Raw genomic sequence first — 25,273 nt, 5'->3', positions numbered from 1 at the left:
ATGAGTTTACCAACACCAAGAAGCATACGTCATACAAAAATAACACAAGTATTAAAAATAAACATCGTTACACATTCTGAACAAAATTGTTATGGTCAAGTGAAATATCAAATTAAAGAAAACATATAAAGTATTATAAATATGTCATGGAATATTGAAACTAATAACCAAGGATAAATTAGTATTAACTTTAAAAACTTCATTAGAATGAAACCCTTACACTGTAACAAGTAAGACTATGATAAGGTTTTTATATCTTTAAGTTTCATATACATTTGAACCTAAAATGTATACTAGCTAATCATTTTCCTTAATAACAATGTAAGTGTGCCATCTAGTGGCAAGAGTACCTACCGCCCTCGAAAGCTTAACATTTCAGAAAAGTATTAAGAGCAAAGAAAGTATTTCCAATGCTCTAATACTAGAAGAGATAATTTACTCAAAATAACACAAACAGTAAAAAAGAGAATGAAGATTCAGGCAAGGGAGAGAGAATTCCTCTTCCGAAACACCTTCTAAAACTTTTCATCATATAAACTTTTCATAAACTTAATGACTTTAAAGCTTTTACCTCGAGTTAATCAAAACCTGGCGCTCCTGGGGAGACTCCGAATCCCTCAAGTGACAGCTACTGATTCACGCCTATCCCAGATATTTCAGGGTAAAGAGGGGACCTTCGCTCCCCTCACCGCTGACGGACTATTACTTTATGACCCTCTTCTATAAAGCATGATTCCTTTGAAGTTAATACCATCTGACTTCAACATCCTTCATTCTGCCACCTACAACCCTAATTCCAGTTCTCGTTCACTAGACTTTCTGCCATTTAGCTCAGTCTTTTCCATTCCAAGACCCACCTTCGTGTACATCCAAATGGAATGCACATATCCAACCTCTGCACTAAGCACCAGACCCATGTATCCCTCCCAACGTGAAATCTTCACTAAGACACCTCAAATTCGGGGGCACCTGGGCGGCTCACTTGGTTAAGTGTCTGCCTTTGGCTCAGGTCATGATCCCAGAGTCCAGGGATCAAGCCCCACATCAAGCTCCCTGCTCAACCGGGAGTCTGCTTCTCCCTCTGCCCCGCACCCACCCCACTTTATGCTCACGCTCTCTCGCTCTCTCTCAAATAAACAAATGAAACCTTAAAAAAAGAAAACACTTCAAATTCAGTATGTATAAAACTCAGCTCATAATCTACACACTTCCCCACCTTAGGCCATCATCAGTGTTTTCTCAGTCAACAGCACACACAGCTAGATGGCTGCACCAGGCAGAAATCGAGAACACAGCTTTGTTACTTAATTTAGCTGCTCTCTCACCCAAACATCAGAAAGGCATTCAATTCCACTAGATCAGCATCTCTTGAATGCATTCACTTTTCTCAATTTCCCCTCTCACTGCCCTAATCCAAGCATCTGCTGTGCCTTAAGGAGATTCCACAGAACCTACTAACTCATTTCACTGAATCGACGCTCACATATTCCGTACTGGACCCTGCAATCAAAAAGACTTTTGTTTTCAAAGACCTTTATGCTTCATTCTCAGCATATGTACACAGCAAGGCACAAAGCAACTAATATTTGTTGAATAAAATAGATGTCGGAGTGAAAAACTAATTAAGACTCAAATCATCAAATATCCCCCCTATTCTAACAACACTATGGTTTTACAGATGAAGTAGAATATTTGTAATTACTGATATTAACTGTTCCTAGCCTACGGCCAGAATAAAATAAAGATTCAGTCTATAACCAGGGGCTCCCAACCACATACTGAAATCATGGCTTCAATGGTGCACTCATTCTCTTGATTATGTATAGTGACAGTTCTACACAGGGGATAACCATTATCTTCTGGTAGCACCTAACTATTTAGGCACATTAATGACTACACAGATGAATAAGCACAGAAAGCCAGAGTTATTACCCGTAGAAGGATTCTAATTTCTTGTTCAATAGCAGATTGAGTTTCTGGACTCAGTTTCCCAGTATCACTGTAGGTCATAACTCCAAGCTAAAACAAACAGAAAGAAAGAAATTGAACAGAAACACACCAAACCACTAAAAATGTTAACAGAGGAAGTACTATCCTATGCTTAGGGAAACCTCATCAAGGGCAAGAAAGAAATTCAGGGGGCGCCTGGGTGGCTCAGTGGGTTAAGCCGCTGCCTTCGGCTCAGGTCATGATCTCAGGGTCCTGGGATCGAGTCCCGCATCGGCCTCTCTGCTCAGCAGGGAGCCTGCTTCCCTCTCTCTCTCTCTCTGCCTGCCTCTCTATCTACTTGTGATCTCTCTCTGTCAAATAAATAAAAATCTAAAAAAAAAAAAAAAAAAAAAAAGAAAGAAATTCAGGATAGAAATTTCATCATTCTTCTGAAAGTTTAAGACTAAAAAGTATGAACAAGAGAGAAACTTTAAAATCCTAAGTATGGTTCTGAGTACCTTCTTAGAAAACCTTTGCTACTTACTATTCCAAATCCAGAAATCCACAATGTAGTGTATTAGAAGCGCTGTGTGAAGCCACAGTGATAACGTAGGAGAATGAAATACGTGGGAAGGGTAAAGTAAGCAAGCTCGGCAAACAGAAGTTTTAGGTCATATGAACAGAAACAGAGTATCTTATCATTTGCTTAATTCATGACATACTATTATTGTCCAAGCAGCCAGAATGGAAAGTGAATACTATAGTTTAGCACTCAAAAAAAAAAAAAAAAAAAAGTTTAGTTTAGAATGAGCTGTGACAAATCTACTCGGAATGAAACAGGAGAAAAGTAAATGTTACCAATTTATAATGAGAACCCTCTCCCCTACAGTGCCTGGGGTAGCTCAGTGGGTTAAGAGACTGACTTCAGCTCCGGTCACGGTCCCGGAGTCCTAGGATCAAGACTGGGCTCCCTGCTCAGCCGGGAGTCTTCTTCTCCCTCTGACCATCCCCCCTCTCATGCTCGCTCTCTCCAATAAAAAAAATGAAGTCTTAAGAATTAAAAAAGAACACTGTCTCATAAGGAGACACTTGGCAAATCATCATTTGATACATTGAGGGGGGGTAAAATTAGCTATTACCTTTTCACTCATTCCAAATTTGGTAACCATCCGCTTTGCAATTTTGGTTGCATTATCAAAATCACTGGAAGCACCTAAAATTTAAAAATATACATAGACTCAATATTTAAAAATATTTTTAAATCAGCAAGCACAATCTGAACTAAGGCCATTCTTTACAGCCAACCTGTTGTGATATGGTCAGTTCCAAATATAAGCTCCTCAGCCACTCTTCCTCCCATACTAACATCCATCTGTGCAAGCAGCTGAGCTCTAGTTTCATTCCATCTGTCATTCTCAGGCAAGAGGGACACCTGGACAATTGGAAACAAAGAAAAACTCCAGACACAGTTGGAATTGCTTCTATTAATGATCAGAATTACCGTCTGCCTCTTGCTATAGCACTTAATGTCATGATGCTGACAGCTCAAAGACATTTAGTAGAGAGATGGTCTCAGGCGACTAATGACAAAACTGGCATTATGCAAAGGAAGAAAAATTCTTTATAAAGCAAAAGTTCATTTTATGTGTCATACCTATATAATCCTGCAATAGGATAATGCTGCAATAGGATGGATTTGTACCCAGGGGCCAAAAAAGAAAGGCTTAAAATGTCTACCGTTAGAAAGATAAGAAGGGGCGCCTGGGTGGCTCAGTGGGTTAAAGCCTCTGCCTTTGGCTCAGGTCATAATCCCAGGGTCCAGGGATCGAGCCCCGCATCAGGCTCTCTGCTCACCGGGAAGCCTGCTTCCTCCTCTCCCTCTGCATGTTTCTCTGCCTACTTGTGATCTCCGTCTCTCAAATAAATAAATAAAATCTTTAAAAAAAAAAAAAAGAAAAATAAGAAAATGAAACTTGTACTCAGCGAGAAAAATCTTAGACTATCGAACCACTAACCTAATTTCTTTGCGGAGGGAAAAAAGCAGTGACATATTTAAGAATGATATTTTGTTGGGGATAAAAATACATTATATGTTTATAAAAAATAAGAAATAAAAAAAACAACAAAAAAAAGAATGATACTTTGTCATTCCAGACTTAAATTTCATCGTGTAAATATATAATATTTTAACTATTAGTATTTATGAGCAGGTAAGTTTCACGAGTATCTCTGATCTCACAATGGTTCAGAACATTAAAGAAGAAAGTTACCAGCAAACTTAGAACTTAGTTGAATTTTCTTTTTAATTATTTTCCTCAACAGTTTCCTACATAAGCTTTTGGAGAGTGTTATTTGAAAGAAAAGAAAAAAAACAAGATACTTACATGTCCAAGTGTTGGCCCTCTTGGCATGATTGTAGCTTTGTTGATAGGCATCGCGTCCTTAGTGTAATATGCAATGATAGCATGACCGGATTCATGATACGCTGTGATGGTTTTGTTTTTATTGTCAATTTCCACACTTCGACGTTCAGGCCCTAAGGATAAAAATTTATTGAATAAAATTATTCCGTTAGGAAGGCATATTTAGATGCATGAAACCCACTTGCCTTTAAGTAATTCTAAGAGTGACATGACTTAATATCGTTATTAAGTTATTTTAAACCAAAATAACTTGCGAACTGACAACAAACTGTCCTCTTACTCTTTACTATCAACCAGGAAAGTTTAATTCTATTTCCAGAAAATAAATTTAAAGAAATGTCACAGCTAAATTGTTCTGAAGCCAATTCAAGATTTAAAATCAAATACTGAAAATTAGCAAAATTTTTCTTTTATCTGTACAATTATTCTTTTATCAGCAATACCAGATAAGAGTAAACAGTGTACCCCCTGCCCCCAAACAGTATAATCATATAAACTGTATTTGCTCTGTAAGAGGCCCAAATGTGTGGCTACTTTTGAGTAAATATTTTCTTGCTCCTGTACCTTTCTTTCTTGTAACATTTTTCTCAAAAAGAATGTATTCTCTAACATAATGAACAGTGTAAGACAGGGAAAAGAAAAGAGAGAGACAACCTACCCATTAGAATTTTATCTTTGGAAAACTCTAGTTCCTTCATGGTAACCATTTCTTTTCCATCAACAGCTGCCTTTAATGCAGCCTGGTTCACAAGATTCTCCAACTCTGCTCCAGAAAAGCCAACAGTACCTCGAGCTATAATTTCTGGATCCACAGCTATGTAGATAAACACAATATTAAAATTCCAAAATGACTCTTCACAAATGACTCATATTCCAAGAGAAAAAAGAAAACAGCTATCCTGAACTAGAACTTGAAATACTTATATCACTGTAACTACAAAATAAACTTACTTTTTCTAAAGGAAAACCAAAATTGCCATTAAATAGATCATTAAAATCCCACTGGGACACATCACAAAAGTTCTAAATTTAAGTAACTTTGTGAAAAATAAAAAAATGCAGAGTTGCCAGACATGATTTATAAACCTTCAAATTATGACCTAAACTGTTACTGGCCTAAGCACAACTGAGAATGTATACTCGTAGACAACATTTTGTTTTCTGAATTTCATCTTGAAATACTTTATATGTAAGTATTTAGCATTATATGTACATTAATAAAAGCTCCCCTTATTAGAGGAAATATCAGGTTTTTATTCATTTAAAAAAAATTTTTTTTTAAAGATTTTATTTATTTGTCAGAGAGAGAGAGAGGGAGAGAGAGAGCACACAGGCAGACAGAGTGGCAGGCAGAGGCAGAGGGAGAAGCAGGCTCCCCGCCGAGCAAGGAGCCAGATGTGGGACTCGATCCCAGAACTCTGGGATCATGACCTGAGACGAAGGCAGCTGCCCAACCAACCGAGCCACCCAGGCGTCCCTATTTATTTTAAAATTTTATTTATTTTCATTTGAGAGAGAGAGTGAGAGAAAGCATGATAGGGAAGAAGGTCAGAGGGAGAAGCAGACTGCCCATGGAGCTGGGAGACCGATTTGAGACTCGATCCTGGGACTCCAGGATTGTGACCTGAGCTGAAGGCAGTCACTTAACCAACTGAGCCACCCAGGCGCCCCAACATATCAAGTTTTATGAATTGATTCACCTATCCTTGAAAATACTACAGCTTAATTTAATAGCTGCATTTATTACTCAAGTGGGTCCATAATATTTTCATATGTCTTGTTTTACAGTTTGCCTCTTTTGGGCCCAAAGTAATGATATTTTATATGCTTTTTCTACTATCTCATATTTTACATTCATCTAAAAACACTTATATTTATCTGCAAGTACTATCTGAAAACTCTCAAGAAAACATTCTCTTTTTAAAAAAGGAATTTTTTAAAATTTAAAAATTTAAATTAATTAAATTCACTAAATTTATTTTGTTTATTTTATTGTTTTGTATCTAATTATTCATTTATAATTTCATTTAAAATTATTTATATCTAATCATTTTAAATTTATTATTTACTTATTATTTATTTATTTAATAAATTATTAACTAATTTATTATTAATTTAAAATTAGATTTATTTTTAAATTTTAAAATTTTTAAATATTTTCGAGAGAGTAAGCAAGAAAGAGCACATGAGCAGGAGCAGAAGGAGAGGGACAAAAAGACTCCCTTGTTGAGCAGGAAGCCTGATGGCGGGGCTTGATCCCAGGACCCTCACAACCTGAGCCAAAGGCAACCACTCAACCAACTAGGCCACCCGGGAGCCCCAAGAAAACATCCTTTAACATCCTTTAGGGATTCAAACGACAGAATGTCCTACATATGTAATTATCAAGAAATAAACTTTTTAAAAAGGAAATACAAATGGAGAGAAAAGAGGACATAGAAAAAACTGGCCTTCTGAGACATTTATCAAGTAAGGACCACAAATAGGGTGGAATGAAATATTACCATTACACAGAGATAATAATAAAGTTTGTTTCTAGAATTAGACTTACACTGATCAAACTTTATTTTATTGAGATACCATTTCAAAATTTCTGTTCGACCTTTTACATCTGGTCTTGGAACTGTAACTTGCATGTCAAAACGACCAGGACGTATTAAGGCACTAAAGGGACAATATGAGAAGAAAATATAAATTAATCTGAGTACTGAAGGTCAAGTTAAATAGGACACTCTGAAGACAAGACGGAAAGATAATGGCAACCATGGCAACAAATGGCAACAAAAACCATGGATGGAGTTTTGTTTCTTATTTTAATTCCAGGACAGCCAACATACAGTGCTATGTTCGTTTCAGGTGTACCATACAGTGATTCGACAAGTCCACACGTCACCCACTGTTCATCCCAAGTGCGCTCCTTAATCCCCATCACCTATTCCACCCTGGACTGGAATTCTGAATATAAATATTCACAGAACTCCTTTAAAACATGGCTCAAGTAACAGTTTCAATAACCAGAAGGCAGAACAAAGGTTGATAGGAGATAGATGGTACGCAACCCTCATAAACAAAAACATGCAAGCTAGTCAATCAAGGAACAATAATTCTACAGCAGTCTATTATGAGAGTTACACTGTGATAGCTTCCTATCACAACTGCTGTAAGTATAAAATGTTAAACCACAGACTTAGGCAAAGATTAAAAAAAAACTATTAGATCAAATTAAAATATGAATACCTTCTATGACAAAATCAAAAATTTAAAACTGTAATTTTATTTTAAAAATGTTCTCCCATCACCCCCAAACTTTTGTGATATAAAGTTGTCAGAAGATTCTTTTAACAACTTTACTGAATTTAATTCACACATCACAGATTTCAAAGTAGATAATCCAGTGGTTTTTAATATACTCAGAGAACTCTAACTTAAAAATATTTTTATTCCCCCACTCCAAAAAGAAACCCCATAGCCACCAACAGTCACTCTCCATTCTTCCCTCCTTCTGGCAGCCACTAATCTACTTTCTGTTGCTACCGATTTACTTATTCTAGACATTTCACATAAACAGAATCATATGTGATGTTCGGTGATGGGTTTCCTTCTCTTTTAAAGTTCATCTACGTTTCAGTACGTATTGGTACTTGTCAAAAAAAAAGTCTTTTAATACGTACTTATCTAATGCCTCTGGGAAGTTTGTGGCTCCTATTATGATAACTCCTTCATTGGGTTTAAAGCTAGTAAAAAAGAAGAAAAATAACATTTCACTGAAAATTAAAACAATACACATATAGATATGCTCTACACAAAACTATCATTAAACTTAGTAACAGTAAAGAAAAGGGACTGACGCTTTTTATACTCAAAGTGATAAGACATTCTCTATCATTTTTTAAAAAGAACAAATGTTATTACGCTAGTACACTTCAATAAAACTGCTAACAATACATCACAAAGTCATCTATGATTACATGCCTTCATAGTACTTGTTCTACTTAGGAAGACATGACCTGACAGAAAAGGCTAGGGAACTTGATTAATTTGTGAAAAATTATTCTCAAGCTAACCAATTCAAATTATTTGCTCCTAGACTTCCCATTTGGTTCCAAAAGGTCATACATGGTTTTAAGAAGTCCTTCCTTCTATCAAAGCAACCCCACCTCTTGCTCTTTATATTTTAAAAACTGATGCAGGGGCGCCTGGGTGGCTCAGTGGGTTAAGGCCTCTGCCTTCGGCTTGGGTCATGATCCCAGGGTCCTGTGATCAAGCCCCGCATCCGGCTCTCTGCTCCTCAGGGAGCCTGCTTCTTCCTCTCTCTCTGCCTGCCTCTCTGCCTACTTGTGATCTCTGTCAAATAAATACTAAGAAAAAAAAAAAAAACAACTGATGCAAACTTTTATTTATTTTTTTTTAAGATTTATTTATTTAGAATGAATACTGTTACGCTGAAAAAATAAATAAAATGGAAAAAAAAAAGATTTATTTATTTGACAGACAGAGAGATCACAAGTAGGCCGAGAGGCGGGCAGAGAGAGAGGGGGAAGCAGGCTCCCTGCTGAGCAGAGAGCCCGATGCAGGGCTCGATCACAGGATCCCGAGATCATGACCTGAGCCCAAGGCAGAGACCTTAATCCACTGAGCCACCCAGGAGCCCCTGATGCAAACTTTTAATCTACCACAACACAAAATCGAGTCACAAACTGTAGGAACAAGCAAACACTCTTTAAGTCTCCAAACTAGTATTCTCAATAGGAACCATCACTTTCCTGTCATGCTACAATCAATGAAAAAAGGTACAGAGATCACCAGTTAAGAAGAGCTGATACCTCAGTCACCCCATTAGTAATGGAAAGAACACAATACAGAGAATCCAGCTTGTCTTGACTTCATGCACAGGGACTACTCTGTTGCCTACATGTTTTTCCTCTTTCTTTTTTTTTTTTTTTGAGATTTTATTTTTAAGTAATCTCTATACCCGATGTGGGGCTCAAATGCACAACTCCAAGAGGAAGAGCTGCATGCTCCACTGACTTAGCCAGATGCCCCGCTATTTCTCGAATGTTCCCAAATATATTACCACATCCCAAAGAGAGACGAAGATTCAATTACCCATCCATTTCAGCAAGAAGCTGATTTATAGTCTGCCTTGAATATGGATGCATTGGAGACTCAATTCGCTTCCCACCAACAGAATCTAATTCATCAATAAATATAACACAGGGAGCATTTGCTTTTGCTTCCCCTAGGAAAAAAGATACAAATAAGTTTAATGAAATCAATGTTTTTTGAACAAAATCACGTAAGCATCAAAAACCTGTAAGACTGTCAAAGGCAATAAAAGACATTCATTAAGGAGAAAGTACATAAAATGAGATCTCTTTCTTTTAAAACTGATTTAAGAACAGTATCCTCAGGAAAAAAACTGTACCATACAAAATGATACATAATAAAAACAACTAAGTATTCATTCTTTTGACTGTACAAGCCACAATCAGATCTGAGGCTAACTATTCCTTAATTACATACTACGGAATTAATGAATAAGATAAAAAGGACAACAAAAGAAAACCCAGCTTTTCAACAGGCCCCAACCTCACCTAACACTTCTAGCTCCTCTATTGGGGGAAAGTACAGTTCTGTTTTAGATGACACATTAAATTACCTAAAACCAAAACCCCACAATGGTGAGGTCAGCTATCAATCATAATTGAATAGGAAATAAAGGGTAAGAATCCCTCTTCCCCTAAAATTAACAAAATTTCATATTGTATGAAAAATACATTAAAACGTACTAAATAGATTTCTGATACGGCTGGCTCCCACACCCACAAACATTTCATCAAATTCTGATCCAGAAGCGTAATAAAAAGGAACATCAGCTTCTCCAGCCACAGCTCTAGCAAGAAGCGTCTTTCCTGTCCCTGGTGGTCCAACTAAAAGTATTCCTAAAAGAGAAAACAAATTCACTGATTCAACTTAAAAAATGAAAGTAAAACCTGACGTGAGCCTATGAAACAAATAGTTATTAATTAATGCATACATAGTTTTGAGGTGGAAAGCACATGGCTATTATTTTGAAACAAAGCAAAACATATGTCTCTGGTAATGATTCACTACAGGAACTTCTTCGAAACTAATTTCCCTCTACCATTCATATCTTGAAAGAATGGAACATAATAAACTTATCTGTCATTGAACAAGTACGATAAAATTCACATAAACACAGGTTAAAAGATTAAGCAACCAAATGTGGCACATGAACCCTTGACTTCATGTTCTTCCATAAAACACATATGTAAGAAACTGATGAAAATTTGATTTGGACATCTGATGAAGATTTGAAAAAATTCCGGAGTACAAGATATTAAGGAAATAGTATTCAATTTTATTTGGTAGGATAAATTATTCTCTTTAGGATAATGTCCCTAGTCTTAGGTGACACATAACAAAGTACGCAGAGGTAAAGTAGTTCATGTCTACAGCTTTGTAACTCTTCCTGTGTTCGAAAACTTTCTTAACAGCAGTACTTTTCATAAGTTGGAATAACAGATTTCTCTGGTCTCCACTTTTCATTTTTCATTTAAAAAGGCAAAAAAAAAACCCCAGTATTACTGCTATATTTTAACATAAAAAACTCTTTTTAAAGGAAAGTTGTTGAAAAATACCCTTAAGACTACCCCCTTGTATTGCCATGTTATTGTCATTCTTAACTGGTTTAAATGGTAGAATATATTTTTGTAACTGAGAATTTTCCCACAATTTTATAAAATATCCCTTGTGATTAGAAAGAAAAGTGTTTAACTATTCTATGACTTTAAACTTTAAACTTTCTGATGTTATAGTACTGATTTTAATAAATGAATCCTAAGTTAGCAGAGATTCATACCAACACTTTTATTTTATTTTTTTTTTTAAAGATTTTATTTATTTATTTGACAGAGAGAGAGATCACAAGTAGGCAGAGAGGCAGGCAGAGAGAGAGGAGGAAGCAGGCTCCCTGCAGAGCAGAGAGCCCAATGCGGGGCTCGATCCCAGGACCCTGAGATCATGACCCGAGCCGAAGGCAGTGGCTTAATCCACTGAGCCACCCAGGCGCCCCATACCAACACTTTTATACATTGCTGAACACTGTCAGTAGAGATAGTGGGCCGTTTAGAAACAAACCTTAAACATGAGTGCCACCTTTAACTTACCAATTCCATTTCTAGAATTAGAATCCAGAATAATGAATAAATAAATGAGTAAACCTAGAATTTATTCTAAAGAGATAATTAAGGATGTAGGCAAAGCCTTGAGATAAGATGATCATCACAGTGCTGATTTTATTATTTTAATTAAAAATGTCTGAGTATAGTTGACACACAGTTACATTAGTTTCAGGTGTACAACAGAGTGATTTGACAAGTTTCAACATTATGCTGTGCTCACAAGTGTAGCTACCCTCTGTCACCATACAACACTATTACAGTATCACTGACTGTATTTCCTATGCCTTTTACTCCTCTGACTTACTCATTCGACAACTGAAAGCATGTTTCTCTCTTTCCTCTTCATACATTTTGCCCAGCTCTCACACTGCTAATTTTAACCACAAAACACTGGAAACCGCAAACCACTGGAAACCGTAAAAGTTTAATGTAAGTGATTATAGCATAGCATGATCATATAGTCCAAGGACACCACAAAGTCATTACAATCTTGTACCCAATTCTAGCAGATGGTTTTCCCTCACACCAACAAATAATTCTCCAACACCAGTTAGGCACCCTAACATTCCAGTCAATTCTGATGCCACCTACCTAGAGATAGCATCAAATACCATAAGTTACGGACTTCATCCCAAAAGACGAAGAATACATACTAATTTGTGGAAAGTTCCAGCCCTCTTATCACATGGTTGATTCTCCTGGCAACCAGCTGCTAACCTTAGGTGGGCTCTAAAAGTCGTCTCATTAATGGAAGAGAAATATATTGCTATCATCAGTATAAAACTACAAGAAATGGGAAATAAGACTAAACATATATTTCTACTTACAAATCACAACAGTCATTAAAAGAGAAAACGTCAAAGACAAACAGGACTATTCCACAAATTAGTATGTTTTAAGGTCATGAAAGATCCACACCCACTCCCACAATAACAGAGTGAGGAGGGGAGCCTGGGTGGCTCAATCAGTTAAACATGTGACACCTCATGATAGGGTCGTGAGACTGATCCCTGCATGGGGCTCTACACTCAGTGCACAGTCAGCTTCAGATTCTCTCCCTCTGCCCTCCCCGTCCGGCTCCTGCACTTGCATGTGCTCACTCTCTCTCTCTCTCTCTCAAATAAATAAATAAATAGGCTAAACAACTTTTTCAGACTGAAGAAAAATCAAGGGGTGCCTGGGTGGCTCAGTCAGTTAGGCAGCAACTCTTGATTCTGGTTCAGGTCATGATCCGTCTGCTTGAAGATTCTCATTCTCTTTCTCCCTCTGTCCCTCCCCACTGCGTGCTCTCCCTCCCTCTTTCTCTAAAATAGTTTTTAAAAAAAGATTAAAGAAAAATCTAAATGTATAAACCTGGATTGAGTCCTAAACCTGGATTTGGGGTGGGGGATGGGAGGACCTCACTACAAAGGGTATTAATAAGAGAAATGCAGAAATTTGAATATAACTAAATTTCATAATTAGTTCTGGAACTGTGTGAAATTTCCTGACTTTAATAACTATACTGGAGTTATGTAATAGAATATTCTTATACTTTAGGAGATACATAACGAAGTACTTGGGGTTAAAGGAGCATGATATCTACAATTTACTCTTAAACAGTTTAAAAATACATTTATTTAAGGAAGTGAGAAAATGAGACAAAGTCCTAAAAAACTATTGGGTTTGGTTAAGAGTACAGAGAGTTCTCTGCACTATTCTCACAATTTAAAATCTGAAATTGTAATAAAATTCAAAATCCCCCTCCTCTCAAAAACAGGTTATACAATGGTATGTTCAGAATGAAGACTTATTTGTAAAATAACCATTAAGAACTAAACTTTAAGCTTTTAAGTTGGTAAAAATTAAATTATCAATGGATTATAGTATTTTTTTTTTTAATGTCAAGTCATGGATAAAGGGAAGGGACCTTACCTTTTGGAAGTTTACCTCCAAGCACAGTAAATTTTTGTGGATTTTTCAAGAATTCAACAACCTCCTGTAATTCCTGTTTAGCTTCTTCCACCTAAAATGACATAATTTATTAAACGATTATAAATAATGATTAGATTATCAAGGCCCCCTCTTTGAAAATAATAAATTGAACTGGAAATTAACTAGAAGACTCCCTTACAAATGCACACACAAAAGGGTTTTCACTCAACTCTTTTTGCCAATTAAACGGGCTCCTTAAATATCTCAACAAAAAAATATTAACTTCTTAAATTTTTGAAAAATAGTGTTTCCCCAGTTAACAAGGACTTTATATTCACAACTCTGGTTAAATGTGTCAGCGGCATTTGACATAAACAGAAAGACTCACAAGTTTCAAATCCAGAACTTTTGACCTGGTTTATAAGCTTCAGGGCAAATTATGTGGGCTTAATATGTATCAATGAAAAGGGAGTCTGTGTGTTTAAGTTATAACATTACTTTGTGATTAACTATTAGATTATTTTCATTATAAGGAATTACAACTAGATCGTAAATGACTTAGTTCCTTAAAATGTCAAAGGATGGAAACTATAATTAAGCTAAAATTAAGCTTTAGCGTACGGATTAAAATTAAGCTAAAATTAAGCTACAGTGTACGGATATTGTATTGCAAATGGTTGTAGCAAAAAAAAGTTTAGACGATTTAATCCCGGGGTGCCTAGGTGGCTCATTCATTAAGCGTCTGCCTTCGGCTGAGGTCATGATCCCAGCATCTTGGGTTCGAGCCCCGCATGGGGCCAAGCAGGAAACCTGCTTCTCCCTCTCCCACTCCGCCTGCTTGTGTTTATTCTCTCGCTGTGTATCTCTCTTTCAAATAAATAATATCTTAAAAAAAAAACAATTTATTCCCCCCAATACAGAAATCACGTAGAATAAAGCCCAATTTGGTCAACAAAGATGGCATGCAGAATATTAGCTCAACTTTAAAAACTCTGATTTAAGATTAAGAAAGCTGCCTATCAGGGCCGCCCAGGTGGCTCAGTCAGTTAAGCGTCTGCCTTTGGCCCAGGTCATGATTTCAGGATCCCAGGACCGACTCCTGCATCGGGCTCCTGCTCAGTGGGGAGGTCTGCTCCTCTTCCAGCCTGGCTGTCTCTTGCTCACTCTCTCTCAAATAAATAAAATCTTAAAAGAAAAAAAAGCTGCCTGTCAGAAATTAGTTAGCATACAACAAGAAGTAACAAATACAAGTATCTAGAGCCAGAATGGTATCAAAGATGAGTGCAAAAGACCAGATATTAAATAATAGTGGCGGCAGTATGCTGAACTGGAAAGCAAAGACCCTTAGAGAGGAGAAACCACCATGACTTGGCTCTACCACAGAATATAGACCTTGTGTTCCAGACTTAAATTTTTCAAGGAAAACAAAACAAAACCAGACATCATTAAAAATGTTAGCTATCAATTTAAATTAAAAGCACATTTATGTGTGTACTTTTATGTATTTATTTTAAATTACACTAGTGTAATAATAGGTTTGCAGCCAATTTGCAACACTATATTAGACAACTTTAAGTAGTTCTCAGTGGGGAAAAAAAGAACTCACGTACATTGGTCAGGGATAAAAAGAAACTACCCAACAAGAAGTATACTAAAACATGAAACATCTCGGCTGAAGGGCATTATAAAAATCTAGAATTAAACTCATGACTCTCTTTGATTCCTAGCTCATTTTCTAGGACTTTCTCTAGGAAGTATACAATCGTTAAAGAGTAAACGAGTTTTTTAATAAGGCTTAGAATGGTCTTCGAAAGATACTGATTAAATTATTAAAATTTAATAAAAAGTTTGTCAAGTTAACATTTCTAAAGTAAAGTTCCGTCCACCCCTAGGAAAAATACATACATATATTCACCAAGAAACATAAAAAATATTCACAAGACCACTCTTTACGCCAAATCTAGAAACAACCCAATGTCTACCTAATGGAGAACACACACTATTGTGATTCATAGAATACTATGCAATGGGGATGAATGAAGTAAAAGCTTCATGTAAAAACATGGATGGATCTCATAAACATCATGTTGAATGAAAGAAGCCATGTACACTACATGTATTGTTTATGTAAAATTCAAATACAGGCCAATTAATGTATGTTATGAGACAGAACAACAATACGCTTGCAGTAGGAAGAAAGGGACACTAGGAAGTTTCTGGTAATATTTTATTTCTTGAGCTGGGTGCCAATAATATACTGAGTTCTCGGTGTGAAAACTTACTAAGGTACAGATTTGTGATTTGTACAGTTTTGTGTGAATGCTAAGCTTCAAAATTTATGTTTATAAAGAGATCTGGGGGGCATCTGGGTGGCTCAGTCAGTAAAGTGGCTACCTTCGGCTCAGGTCATGATCTCAGGGTCCTGGGATCAAGCCCTACATCAGGCTCTCTGCTCAGTGGAGAGCCTGCTCCTCCCTCTCCCTCGGCCACTCCCTCTGCTTGTGCTCTCTGGCATGCTCTCTCAAATAAATAAAAAAAAATCTTAAAAAAAAGTCCCCTCTAAAAAATAAAAAAAATTACGGAAATAAAAAGATATCTGGCCCTTTATCTATTAAAATACGTTTTTTAAATATTCAAAGATATCCATATACTAAAAGAAGGCCAAAAGACATTTGGTCAAGGTAAAAACTAAACTTATATTTCCTCTGCCCAAATTTTGTGTCAAGAAAATTCCCAACTGAGGTATATAAAATCTACACAGAAGAATATAGTTTAGGGATCAAGGCAATGAATTAAGGTATAAAAGCCCTGATTAGTATTTTTATGGCAATTATATATAAAATTACTCCTCTATAACCAGAAATTCTAGGTAAGGAAATGAAATTCCTATACTAGCTCTTTAAGAGTCGGTAAAACTGATCACAGGTACCACCTACTGACCCACCTATTTTGGTAAATGTTATAAATTACATTGGTCTATACAAATTTAGATTCTATAGCGAAGATAGCAATATAAAATTTAAACAGTAATTATAGTATTTGTTTAGATTAGCACAGAAAACTTTGTGATAATCTATAAATTTTGTGATGACCCCTTTCTAGTATTATCAATACGTCTTCTTTAGCTTCATAATCAGAATTGGACTCATTCCAAAAGAAGTGTAGCCTATTGAGTACTGAAGTATAGACACTGCAGGGAGAAAGGAAGAACGCCTCGCTGACCATAGTCTCAGCACAGGTTCAATGTAGAGCAGGCTGACTGCGCATCTTAAAATGGGCAGGGCCCTCTGCACTAATCAGTTTTCAAATACTCACCGCACCAACCTCTTCCTCAGTTATTCTCTTTTCGCAATTCCAACAGGGTTCACAGCTGTTTAAATTGCCAATGGAAGGGAAGAACTACTTGGTATAAAATTATCATAGTGACTCCTGATACTTTATTCCCTAATAGTCGAGGCTGTGAAAAATATTTATGCATAGAGAGGGAACAGAGTGTGGAAAGAGTAGGTGCTCTCATTCTACTCCATATTAAAGTGGCCTTTTGACTGGTCAAACAAGTCAGGCACATTAACTCTCAGGATCTTTGCTCTCTCTCTCTTCCTCCGGCTAGAAGTGTCCTTTGCTCAATTACATACATGGTTTAGGCACACCTGCATGGCTCAGTCAGTAGAGCATGTGATTCTCGATCTCTGGGTTAAGTCTGAGCCCCATGTTGGGTGTAGAGATTACTTAAAAATAAAATCTTAAAAAAAAAATACATGCATGGTTTACTCCATCATCTTCAAATCTTCACTCAAATGTCACCTTCTCAGTCAATCAGACACTGAATATCCCCATTTAAAACTGTGATCTTTCTCTCAAAACTCCCAATCTTCTTCACACCGTTCCGTAGTTTTCCCATAAGACTTCATCACATTTGAACATACTCTATTATTTCCTTATTTGTAGTATCATGGTTTAGTCTCTGTTAGAAATGACAGCAGAGATTTATTTCTTCTGTCCCAATACCTAAAAGAAGGCTGGAGAATATACAGTGAAGCTAAAACTTCCAAGGTTCTAATCATGGCTTTGTTTTTTCTAGTGTCCAGCCCCACCCAGGAGCCCACCAGAGTGGCCTCGTACCAGTGACAGTGCCATCGCCCAGGAAATTCCTAGGGATTTAGAAGCTCTGTGTCAGACATCAGCATCAAAGACCGAACTGCAGAAGCAAAGATGCACTTAGTACTCTTGGCATTTAGGGAATTACAAGAGTTTTAGTGCCTTGAACTGGAGGTAGAGACCAATATATATATTTTCTATTTTATACCTTTAAAATCAAATATTGGCCTTATATAATTAGATAATATTTGAAGACTGTAGGGTAAATTTTTTAACTTACTCCTTTAACGTGTTCAAAGGTGACATTTTTCATCTGGACGGGATCTACCGCAGAGTCAAGCCCTGTTGTTGTCCGGAAGCGGACTAAAGAGAAAAAAAATAACTGTTTATATATTTGATGGTTTCATAAAATTTCAACCACCCTATTATTCAGACGTAAGAAAGTACAGAAAACTATATCTAAGTTTACATACATTAATTCATAGTGAAGTAAAGAAACTACATCTTCCAAATTTCTAGACCATGTTCAAGGAATAAATGACTCACATTAAAATGACATCTTTATTTTTTTTTTAAAGATTTAATTTATTTATTTGACAGAGAGAGACACGGCGAAAGAAAGAACAAGCAGGGGGAATGGGAGAGGAGGAACAGGCTTCCCGCCAAGCAGGGTATCTGATACTGGCTCGATCCCAGGACTCTGGGATCATGACCATAGCTAAAGGCAGATGCTTAACGACTGAGCCACCCAGGTGGCCCTAAAATGACATCTTTACACCTTCCAATTAAAATGAAAAATTATTTCCCTCTTCTCCTATAATATCTAATAAGAGAAATTTAAACCAATCATTCTCAAACTCAACTCTGCATAAAAATCACTTGAGAAATGTACTAATGCAAGTTCTCAGGCCATGGCCCAGAACTTCTGGTTTGTAGATTTAGAAAAAGGTACAGGAGAGTTTGCATTTTTAACCATCACTCTAAATTATCCTGATACAACTGGTCAGGGACGCACACCATGAAATACACTGCCTTAAACCTAGCATAAAAACTGGCACTAGCATTTTTTTTTTAAAAGGGTAAACCTTAAAAGAGAGTATTTCACTTTTCATGCAGCCTCCTCCTCTAGCAACTGTTATTACTTGCCCTCAGATGATATATATCAGTAATGGCATCATTAAGAAAGAAGTGAAAGCTTGGAAAGACAGTAAAATACTTCAGACCAACTACAGGGAACTATTACAAAACTTTCTTAAAACCTCTCCCCTTTGGTTAAACTTCCCTACTGAACAGATTAAGTGAGTAAATAGAGCAATTTCTAATTTCCTCAGAAAAAGACAAAACTGGGGCGCCTGGGTGGCTCAGTGGGTTAAAGCCTCTGCCTTCGGCTCAGGTCATGATCCCGGGGTCCTGGGATCGAGCCCCACATCGGGCTCTCTGCTCTGCGGGGAGCCTGCTTCCTCCTCTCTCTCTCTGCCTGCCCCTCTGCCTGCTTGTGATCTCTGTCTGTCAAATAAATAAATAAAATCTTTAAAAAAAAGAAAAAAAAAAGACAAAACTATTGTCTTTAAGACAGAAATTTAGATGCAAAAAAAAAAAGATCAGTAAGCAAAACTAGAGTTTTGTTGAAAACACTTAACATACCAAGAATACACAAGTTGGCAGAGCAAATGTAATATAGTAATTCTACATTGGACACTAACAGTTTTAGCCCACAACATTGTTTATTATTTAAGGATCTACACAGAGGGACTTCATAAATTATGCAAATTAAATTTATAGCCAAACCACTTGAACCTTATAAGAAATTATAAGGCAATGCACTTCATATTTTGATATATATTTTTGTTTAGTATAAGAAATTAAGAAACATAAAAATAATAGCCAGAACTAACCCCACCCCTCCCATATCAATCATATGGTGTCCCTAACTGGTTGTGTTTTGAAAATAAGGAGACAAAAGAATGTGACTCTAGCTATAAAAAGAATATTCTGGGGGCGCCTGGATGGCTCAGTGGGTTAAGCATCTGCCTTCAGCTCAGGTCATGACCTCAGGGTCCTGAAACTGAGCCCCACATCCAGCTCCTTGCTCAACGGGAAGCCTCCTTCTCCCTGTGTCTGCTGCTCCCCATGTGTGCACTCACTCTCTGTCAAATAAATAAAATCTTAAGGAAAAAAAAAAAAGAATATTCCTGGATGTTAAAATCTCATCTAAGGTTTGATGCCACAAAAAACTTAAAATATATGGGGCAACATGCAAGTTCTGGGATGAAGTCCTGATCCAGACCAACTATTATTCTTTTAACTGTTATCAGTTTTTTCTCTCAAGGTAACCAATAGAAAACACGAGGTAAAAACTGAATAGCTGAGAAAGCAACAGGAACTACTTAGGATGGGCATTATTACTGCATTTTAGACTGGCAAACTGAGAACTACGAGAATCGCTTGAGGCAATTCTTTTTTTTTTTTTTTTTTTTATTTGACAGAGAGAGAGAGATCACAAGGAGGCAGAACAGCAGGCAGAGAGAGAGGAGGAAGCAGGCTCCCCGCTGAGCGGAGAGCCCGATGTGGGGCTCGATCCCAGGACCCTGAGACCATGACCTGAGCTAAAGGCAGAGGCTTAACCCACTGAGCCACCCAGGCGCCCCTGCTTAAGGCAATTCTTAATTGTATACTAAATTTATATATATGTGCGTATATATATATATATATTTTTTTTAATTTTATTTATTTGAGAGGGAGAGAGAGAAAGCACACAAGTGGGGGAAGGAGCAGACGCTTTGATCCCAGGACCCTGAGATCATGACCTGAACTGAAGGCAGATGCTTAACCAACTGAGTGACCCAGGAACCCCAAATTTTTATATATTTATGTATTATATATAAATTTTTCATAAATTTATTAATGTGTCTTTGAAATAGGGGACTATTTCACTTTGTATTGCTATTATAAAATTATTCTACATGTTTTTTAAATTTTATAATTGGACAGGTGTAACTTTCTAGAAGTCTGGAAAACCAACAATTAACAGAAGCTAAGCTAACATTTTTGCTCTAACATAATCCTTGGAACATTAATAAAATATTATTTTCTCAAAATAAAACTTGAAATTCGTACAGTGTCCAAAGAACTTTTCTTGTAACCCACAAAGCAATGTAAATATAATGAGCCCTGATAATGCAGTTGGCATGTAACCATAACAGATTAAAACGTTTCTACTTCAATGCAAAAAACCACCTCAAACTGACCCAATCTGTGAAGTGTTGACTTAGGAAAGAAAGGCCTAAACACCAGAAGAATAAATGCTGGGGTGCCTGGGTGGCTCAGTGGATTAAGCCTTTGCCTTCAGCTCAAGTCATGGTCTCAGGGTCCTGGGATCGAGCCCCACATCACGCTCTCTGCTAAGCAGGGAGCCTACTTTCCCCTCTCTCTCTGCCTGCCTCTCTGCCTTATGATCTCTTCTCTCTGTCAAATAAATAAATAAAATCTTTAAAAAACAAAAACAAAACAGGAAATCCTTCTTCTCTCCTAAGGCAGACTATGAAAAAAAATTGAGTATTTAAAAGATTAAAAAAAAAAAAAGTCAGATAAATAAAAAGAGACTTTACCAGATAAAAATGGATTTTTTAAGAGTCCATAAATGCCAAACAGCAGCAGAACAAAGAGAATCAGACGAGTTCGTCTCAGAGAATCTGGAGGAGGAAAAGAAAAAAAAACTTAAATCAAATAACAACAATGACAAATGACACCGTGATGAAAAGCAAGAATTAGGTTATTGACGGTAACCATATTCCATCAAATGCAATTTTGGAACCTGACATTCTTTTGTATAATTGCCATGATTTCCTTTCAGCACCCTATTATCAAAAACATCACGAAGGCACTCATGCTTCTGTCCTTGACTCTGGTTCTCATTTGAGAAAAGGGAGAATGTCAACAGGTATTTCCATTTTGACACAGCTTAAGTTACAAATGGAATATAACCAATGAAAAGGTGCATATGTGTTAGAAAAAATATGTGTAATCACTTAAAGGTAGGACTAGGACTTCCTTTTAGATATTATTCCCAAATATGGATGGTGTCTAATCAACTTACCATTGGTTTTTTGTGTTAGGGCTTGAGCTTTCAGAAAACCCTCTGCAAAACCAGTTTTAAATGCATCTTGGTGAGCTTCAGGTATATTTTTGGTTTTCATGAGTTTGTCCAAACTCTCAACATCTGATCCCCTGTCCCGCAACAGGAACCCCTATATACACAAACAAGGCATCAGTACTGACTTACTATATAGATAACACTGCCCAATAATATAATGATCACTTACCAAAAAATCCTTTCAAAAATTCTAGAATTTCTAGTTTTTGTTGACCATCAAAAGAATTATTCTAAGACTCAAAAATAAATTACTTAATCAACGGCAAGGAAACTAATCCTTGAACTTACACTTCCATCAATCGATTAAGAAAGAAACTCTGTACACTGAAAACAGTACGTCGCATGTGGACTTAGGGTTCCAATGGTTTGATGTTCACACTCCTTTATCTCTACTAGAGGAAAAACCTCATTAATTTATTAAATGTTTACTGAGTACTTTTTACAAACTTGGACTTGTGTAAGTTGTGAAAATGTAAAGATAAATAACCCATGATCAGAAAGAATGTCCTCAGTCTACTTGGGAGAGATAAATAACTAATTTTTTGATATCATTTTGATATTATGTTAGAAGTTCTAGGTCTGGGAGCACCTGGGTGGCTCAGTCGGGTAAGCATTCGACTTTTGGTTTTAGGTCAGGTCATCATCTCAGAGTCATGGGATCAAGCCCAACATCAGACTCTGAGCTCAGTAAAGAGTCTGCTTAAGATTTTTTCCTCTCTTTCCCTCCCCTACCTTGAACCTCCTCTGGTCACATGCATTCCCTCTCTCAAATAAAGAAGATCTTAAAAAAAAAAGAGGTTCTAGGTCTGGTGGTAAAATAAATGCTACCTTAGAAGTCAAGAGAGGCATCACAGAGAATAGGATTTCTAAACCACAGGGAACACAAAGCATAAACAATCTGACAGAGCCATGAAATAACAGGCCTTAACACTCAGGAACGGCAAGCGATCTTATATGACAGGACTTTAAATGCCAAGAAACAAGCGGAGTAGAGGTTCAGAGGGGGTGCCGTATTTAAAGATGAGAACAGAAAAATGGTTGGCAGAGGCCAAATGGATACTACAGCAAGAAACTGACAAGAAAGCAGGGGAATACAATTATTACATTAAAACATTTTAGACAGATAGTGGGTTGGTGGCAGTCTGGAGGCTGGACTAAAGGTAACCAGGAGACAAAGGGGTGCCTGGGAGGCTTAGTCAGTTAATCATCCAACTCGACCTCCACTCAGGTCATGACAGCAAGGTCATGAGATCAAGCCTCACTGCTGAGCTTCACGTTCAGTCAGGCTCCACGCTCAGCAGAGTCTGCCCGAGATTCTCTCTCTTTCTCCGGCTACCCTTCCCACCAGCATGCATTCCCATGCACTTGCTCTCAAATAAATTCTTTAAAAAAAAATAAATAAAGGAAAAAATAAATAAATAAATAAATAAAGGCAAGAGACTAAATGAACGATTTACTAGAGTCCTTTAGGCAAGAAACTGTTACCGTCTATCTCTGCAGTGGAACTAGGGATGAAAAGAGACAGATCTAAGAAATATTTAAGAGGCTAGATCGATAGGATCTTAGTTATTAATGAATGTGATAGGAGAGAAAAGATGAACAAATCAAAGTTGATCATCAGGTTTCTACCTTGGGCAGATGCTACTCATTAACAGAGAGAACACACAGGTGGGTGTGTAGGGACAAAAAACAAAAGGAGATGGCTAACAGGCCAAAGGAGAGACATGCTGGGACACTCATGAGAGTTGGAGGTGTAATGATTACACAGGTTATTAATCCTTCAGAAAATCAACTGACCAGTAAAAGAAGTCAGATATTGAATGTTCTCATTTTAATAATTTTAAAGACTGCTTTTTCAAACAACAAAATAATGTCTAATTACCTTCACAAATGATGGTGCTATATGCTGTGTCTCTGCCAATCGTTCAGAGGTGGACTGTAAACGTCGAGTTCTTGATTTCAAAGTTTTAAAACCCCGAGACTGTATGAAAACTGAACGGAAGAGTATCAGATTTACTTCTCGTTGCAAATGCTTGTAAGAAAAATACCTAGCATTCAAAACTGACAACCAAGCCCATCATCCTAAGCTTATTATCTCACTTTTTAACATAGTTCTTTGTCTGACACTTCACTACCCTGGTAACTAAAGTCATTAAAATGGATTGAATCTATAAAATAACTTTAGAGTCTCTTGGTAATTTTAAAATGTGAAAAGAAAAAAACACCCACTGATAATATCAAATAAAAGTCAGTGTCTAATTCCTCAAACCCCAATCCCACTTCCCAGAAGTGCCCACTCTTAATTTCATGACTGGGGCGCCTGGGTGGCTCAGTCAGTTAAGCATCTGACTCTTGATTTCAGCTCAAGTCTTGATCTCAAGGTTTTGAGTTCAAGCTTGCATTGGGCTCCACACTGGGCACAGAGCCTAATTCAAAAAAAAGGAAAAATAAAAGAATAAAAGCTTTGAAAAATAATTTCATGACTAAATTTCTATGTATTTAAACACATGCTCTTTCTACAAAAATAATACATAATTTTTTGCAATTATCTTCTTGCACTGAACAATCAATATATGGTGGACATTTTTTAGAACAGATCAGACTACATTCAATTTAATGGCTGTTAATATTTTCCCAATTTATCAGATTTGAATATTCAACCACTTTCCTACTATGGACATTAGCTGTTTCCTGTTTTCTTATTGCTAAGAATGCTTCAGTTAAAATTCTTATACATATCACCTTTCAGCACATGTAGACTAAATTCTTAAAAGTGAAACGTGAGGTCTGAATTATTTAACCCTAAGAAACTGCCCTCTAAAAGGCTGTTACTGATTTATACACCACCAATGAAAAGGAGTATCCTTTTCCCCACCTTCGTTCCAATACCGATTAATAAAAATTTTTAATTAAAAAAAAATTTTTTTAAGACTTTATTTGTCAAAGAGCACAAGCAGGGGAAGCGACAGGCAGAAGGGGAAGCTGGCTCCCCACTGAGCAAGGAGTGCAATGCGTAACTCGATCCCAGGACCCTGGGTTCACGACCTGAGCTTAACCAACTGAGCCACCCAGGCATCCCTATAAATTTTTTAATTTGTACAAATCTGATAGATAAAAAGCAGTGTCTTGTTTTAATTTGCATTTCAGATTAGAAACGGGGGAAATTTTTGAAAAACTTTTACTTTCATCCAATATTTTTCTTTAGTTAATTCATCACTCATAACCTTTCCCATTTTCATGTATAAAAAGGATGCATGTTATGTAAACTAACTGTAAGTCACATACATTTGAAATATTTAATGTCTTTGTCTTTTGATACAGCAACTATTAAGGTTAAAATAGCCCTATCTTTTAATCTTTAGTGTCTTCTGCACTGTATTGATTAGAGAGCCTCACCCCCAAACTGTGATTTTAAGAGAAGCCCCCCGGGTGGCTCAGTCAGTTACGTTGTCCAACTCTTAGTTTTGGCTCAGGTCCTGGTCTCGGGGTTATGGGATCCAGCCCTGCATCAGGCTCCACACGGGGCTTGGGGTCTGCTTGGGATTCTACCT

The 25,273-nt window shown here is 36.9% G+C and overlaps 1 protein-coding gene across 1 annotated transcript in view; it reads right to left on the bottom strand.

The window, feature by feature from the left end:
- The window catches only part of YME1L1 (YME1 like 1 ATPase), a 51,898-nt gene that overhangs the window by 1,878 nt on the left and 24,747 nt on the right, over positions 1–25,273 (bottom strand). The window contains exons 5-18 of the mRNA XM_046011086.1: positions 23,605–23,714; positions 21,666–21,816; positions 21,178–21,261; positions 17,850–17,932; positions 13,472–13,562; positions 10,142–10,294; positions 9,459–9,591; positions 8,024–8,086; positions 6,904–7,016; positions 5,011–5,166; positions 4,314–4,465; positions 3,235–3,361; positions 3,069–3,142; positions 1,933–2,019 (exon numbers count right to left, since the gene is read on the bottom strand). Coding sequence (XP_045867042.1) covers positions 1,933–2,019; positions 3,069–3,142; positions 3,235–3,361; positions 4,314–4,465; positions 5,011–5,166; positions 6,904–7,016; positions 8,024–8,086; positions 9,459–9,591; positions 10,142–10,294; positions 13,472–13,562; positions 17,850–17,932; positions 21,178–21,261; positions 21,666–21,816; positions 23,605–23,714 — 1,577 coding nt within the window. The remainder of the gene's footprint in view (positions 1–1,932; positions 2,020–3,068; positions 3,143–3,234; positions 3,362–4,313; positions 4,466–5,010; positions 5,167–6,903; positions 7,017–8,023; positions 8,087–9,458; positions 9,592–10,141; positions 10,295–13,471; positions 13,563–17,849; positions 17,933–21,177; positions 21,262–21,665; positions 21,817–23,604; positions 23,715–25,273) is intronic.

The sequence above is a fragment of the Meles meles genome, chromosome 7, assembly GCF_922984935.1.
Source record: "Meles meles chromosome 7, mMelMel3.1 paternal haplotype, whole genome shotgun sequence".
NCBI classification, from domain to species: domain Eukaryota; kingdom Metazoa; phylum Chordata; class Mammalia; order Carnivora; family Mustelidae; genus Meles; species Meles meles.
The sequence above is the reverse complement of the archived record's forward strand: the minus strand, read 5'-3'. Positions and strand labels throughout refer to the sequence as shown.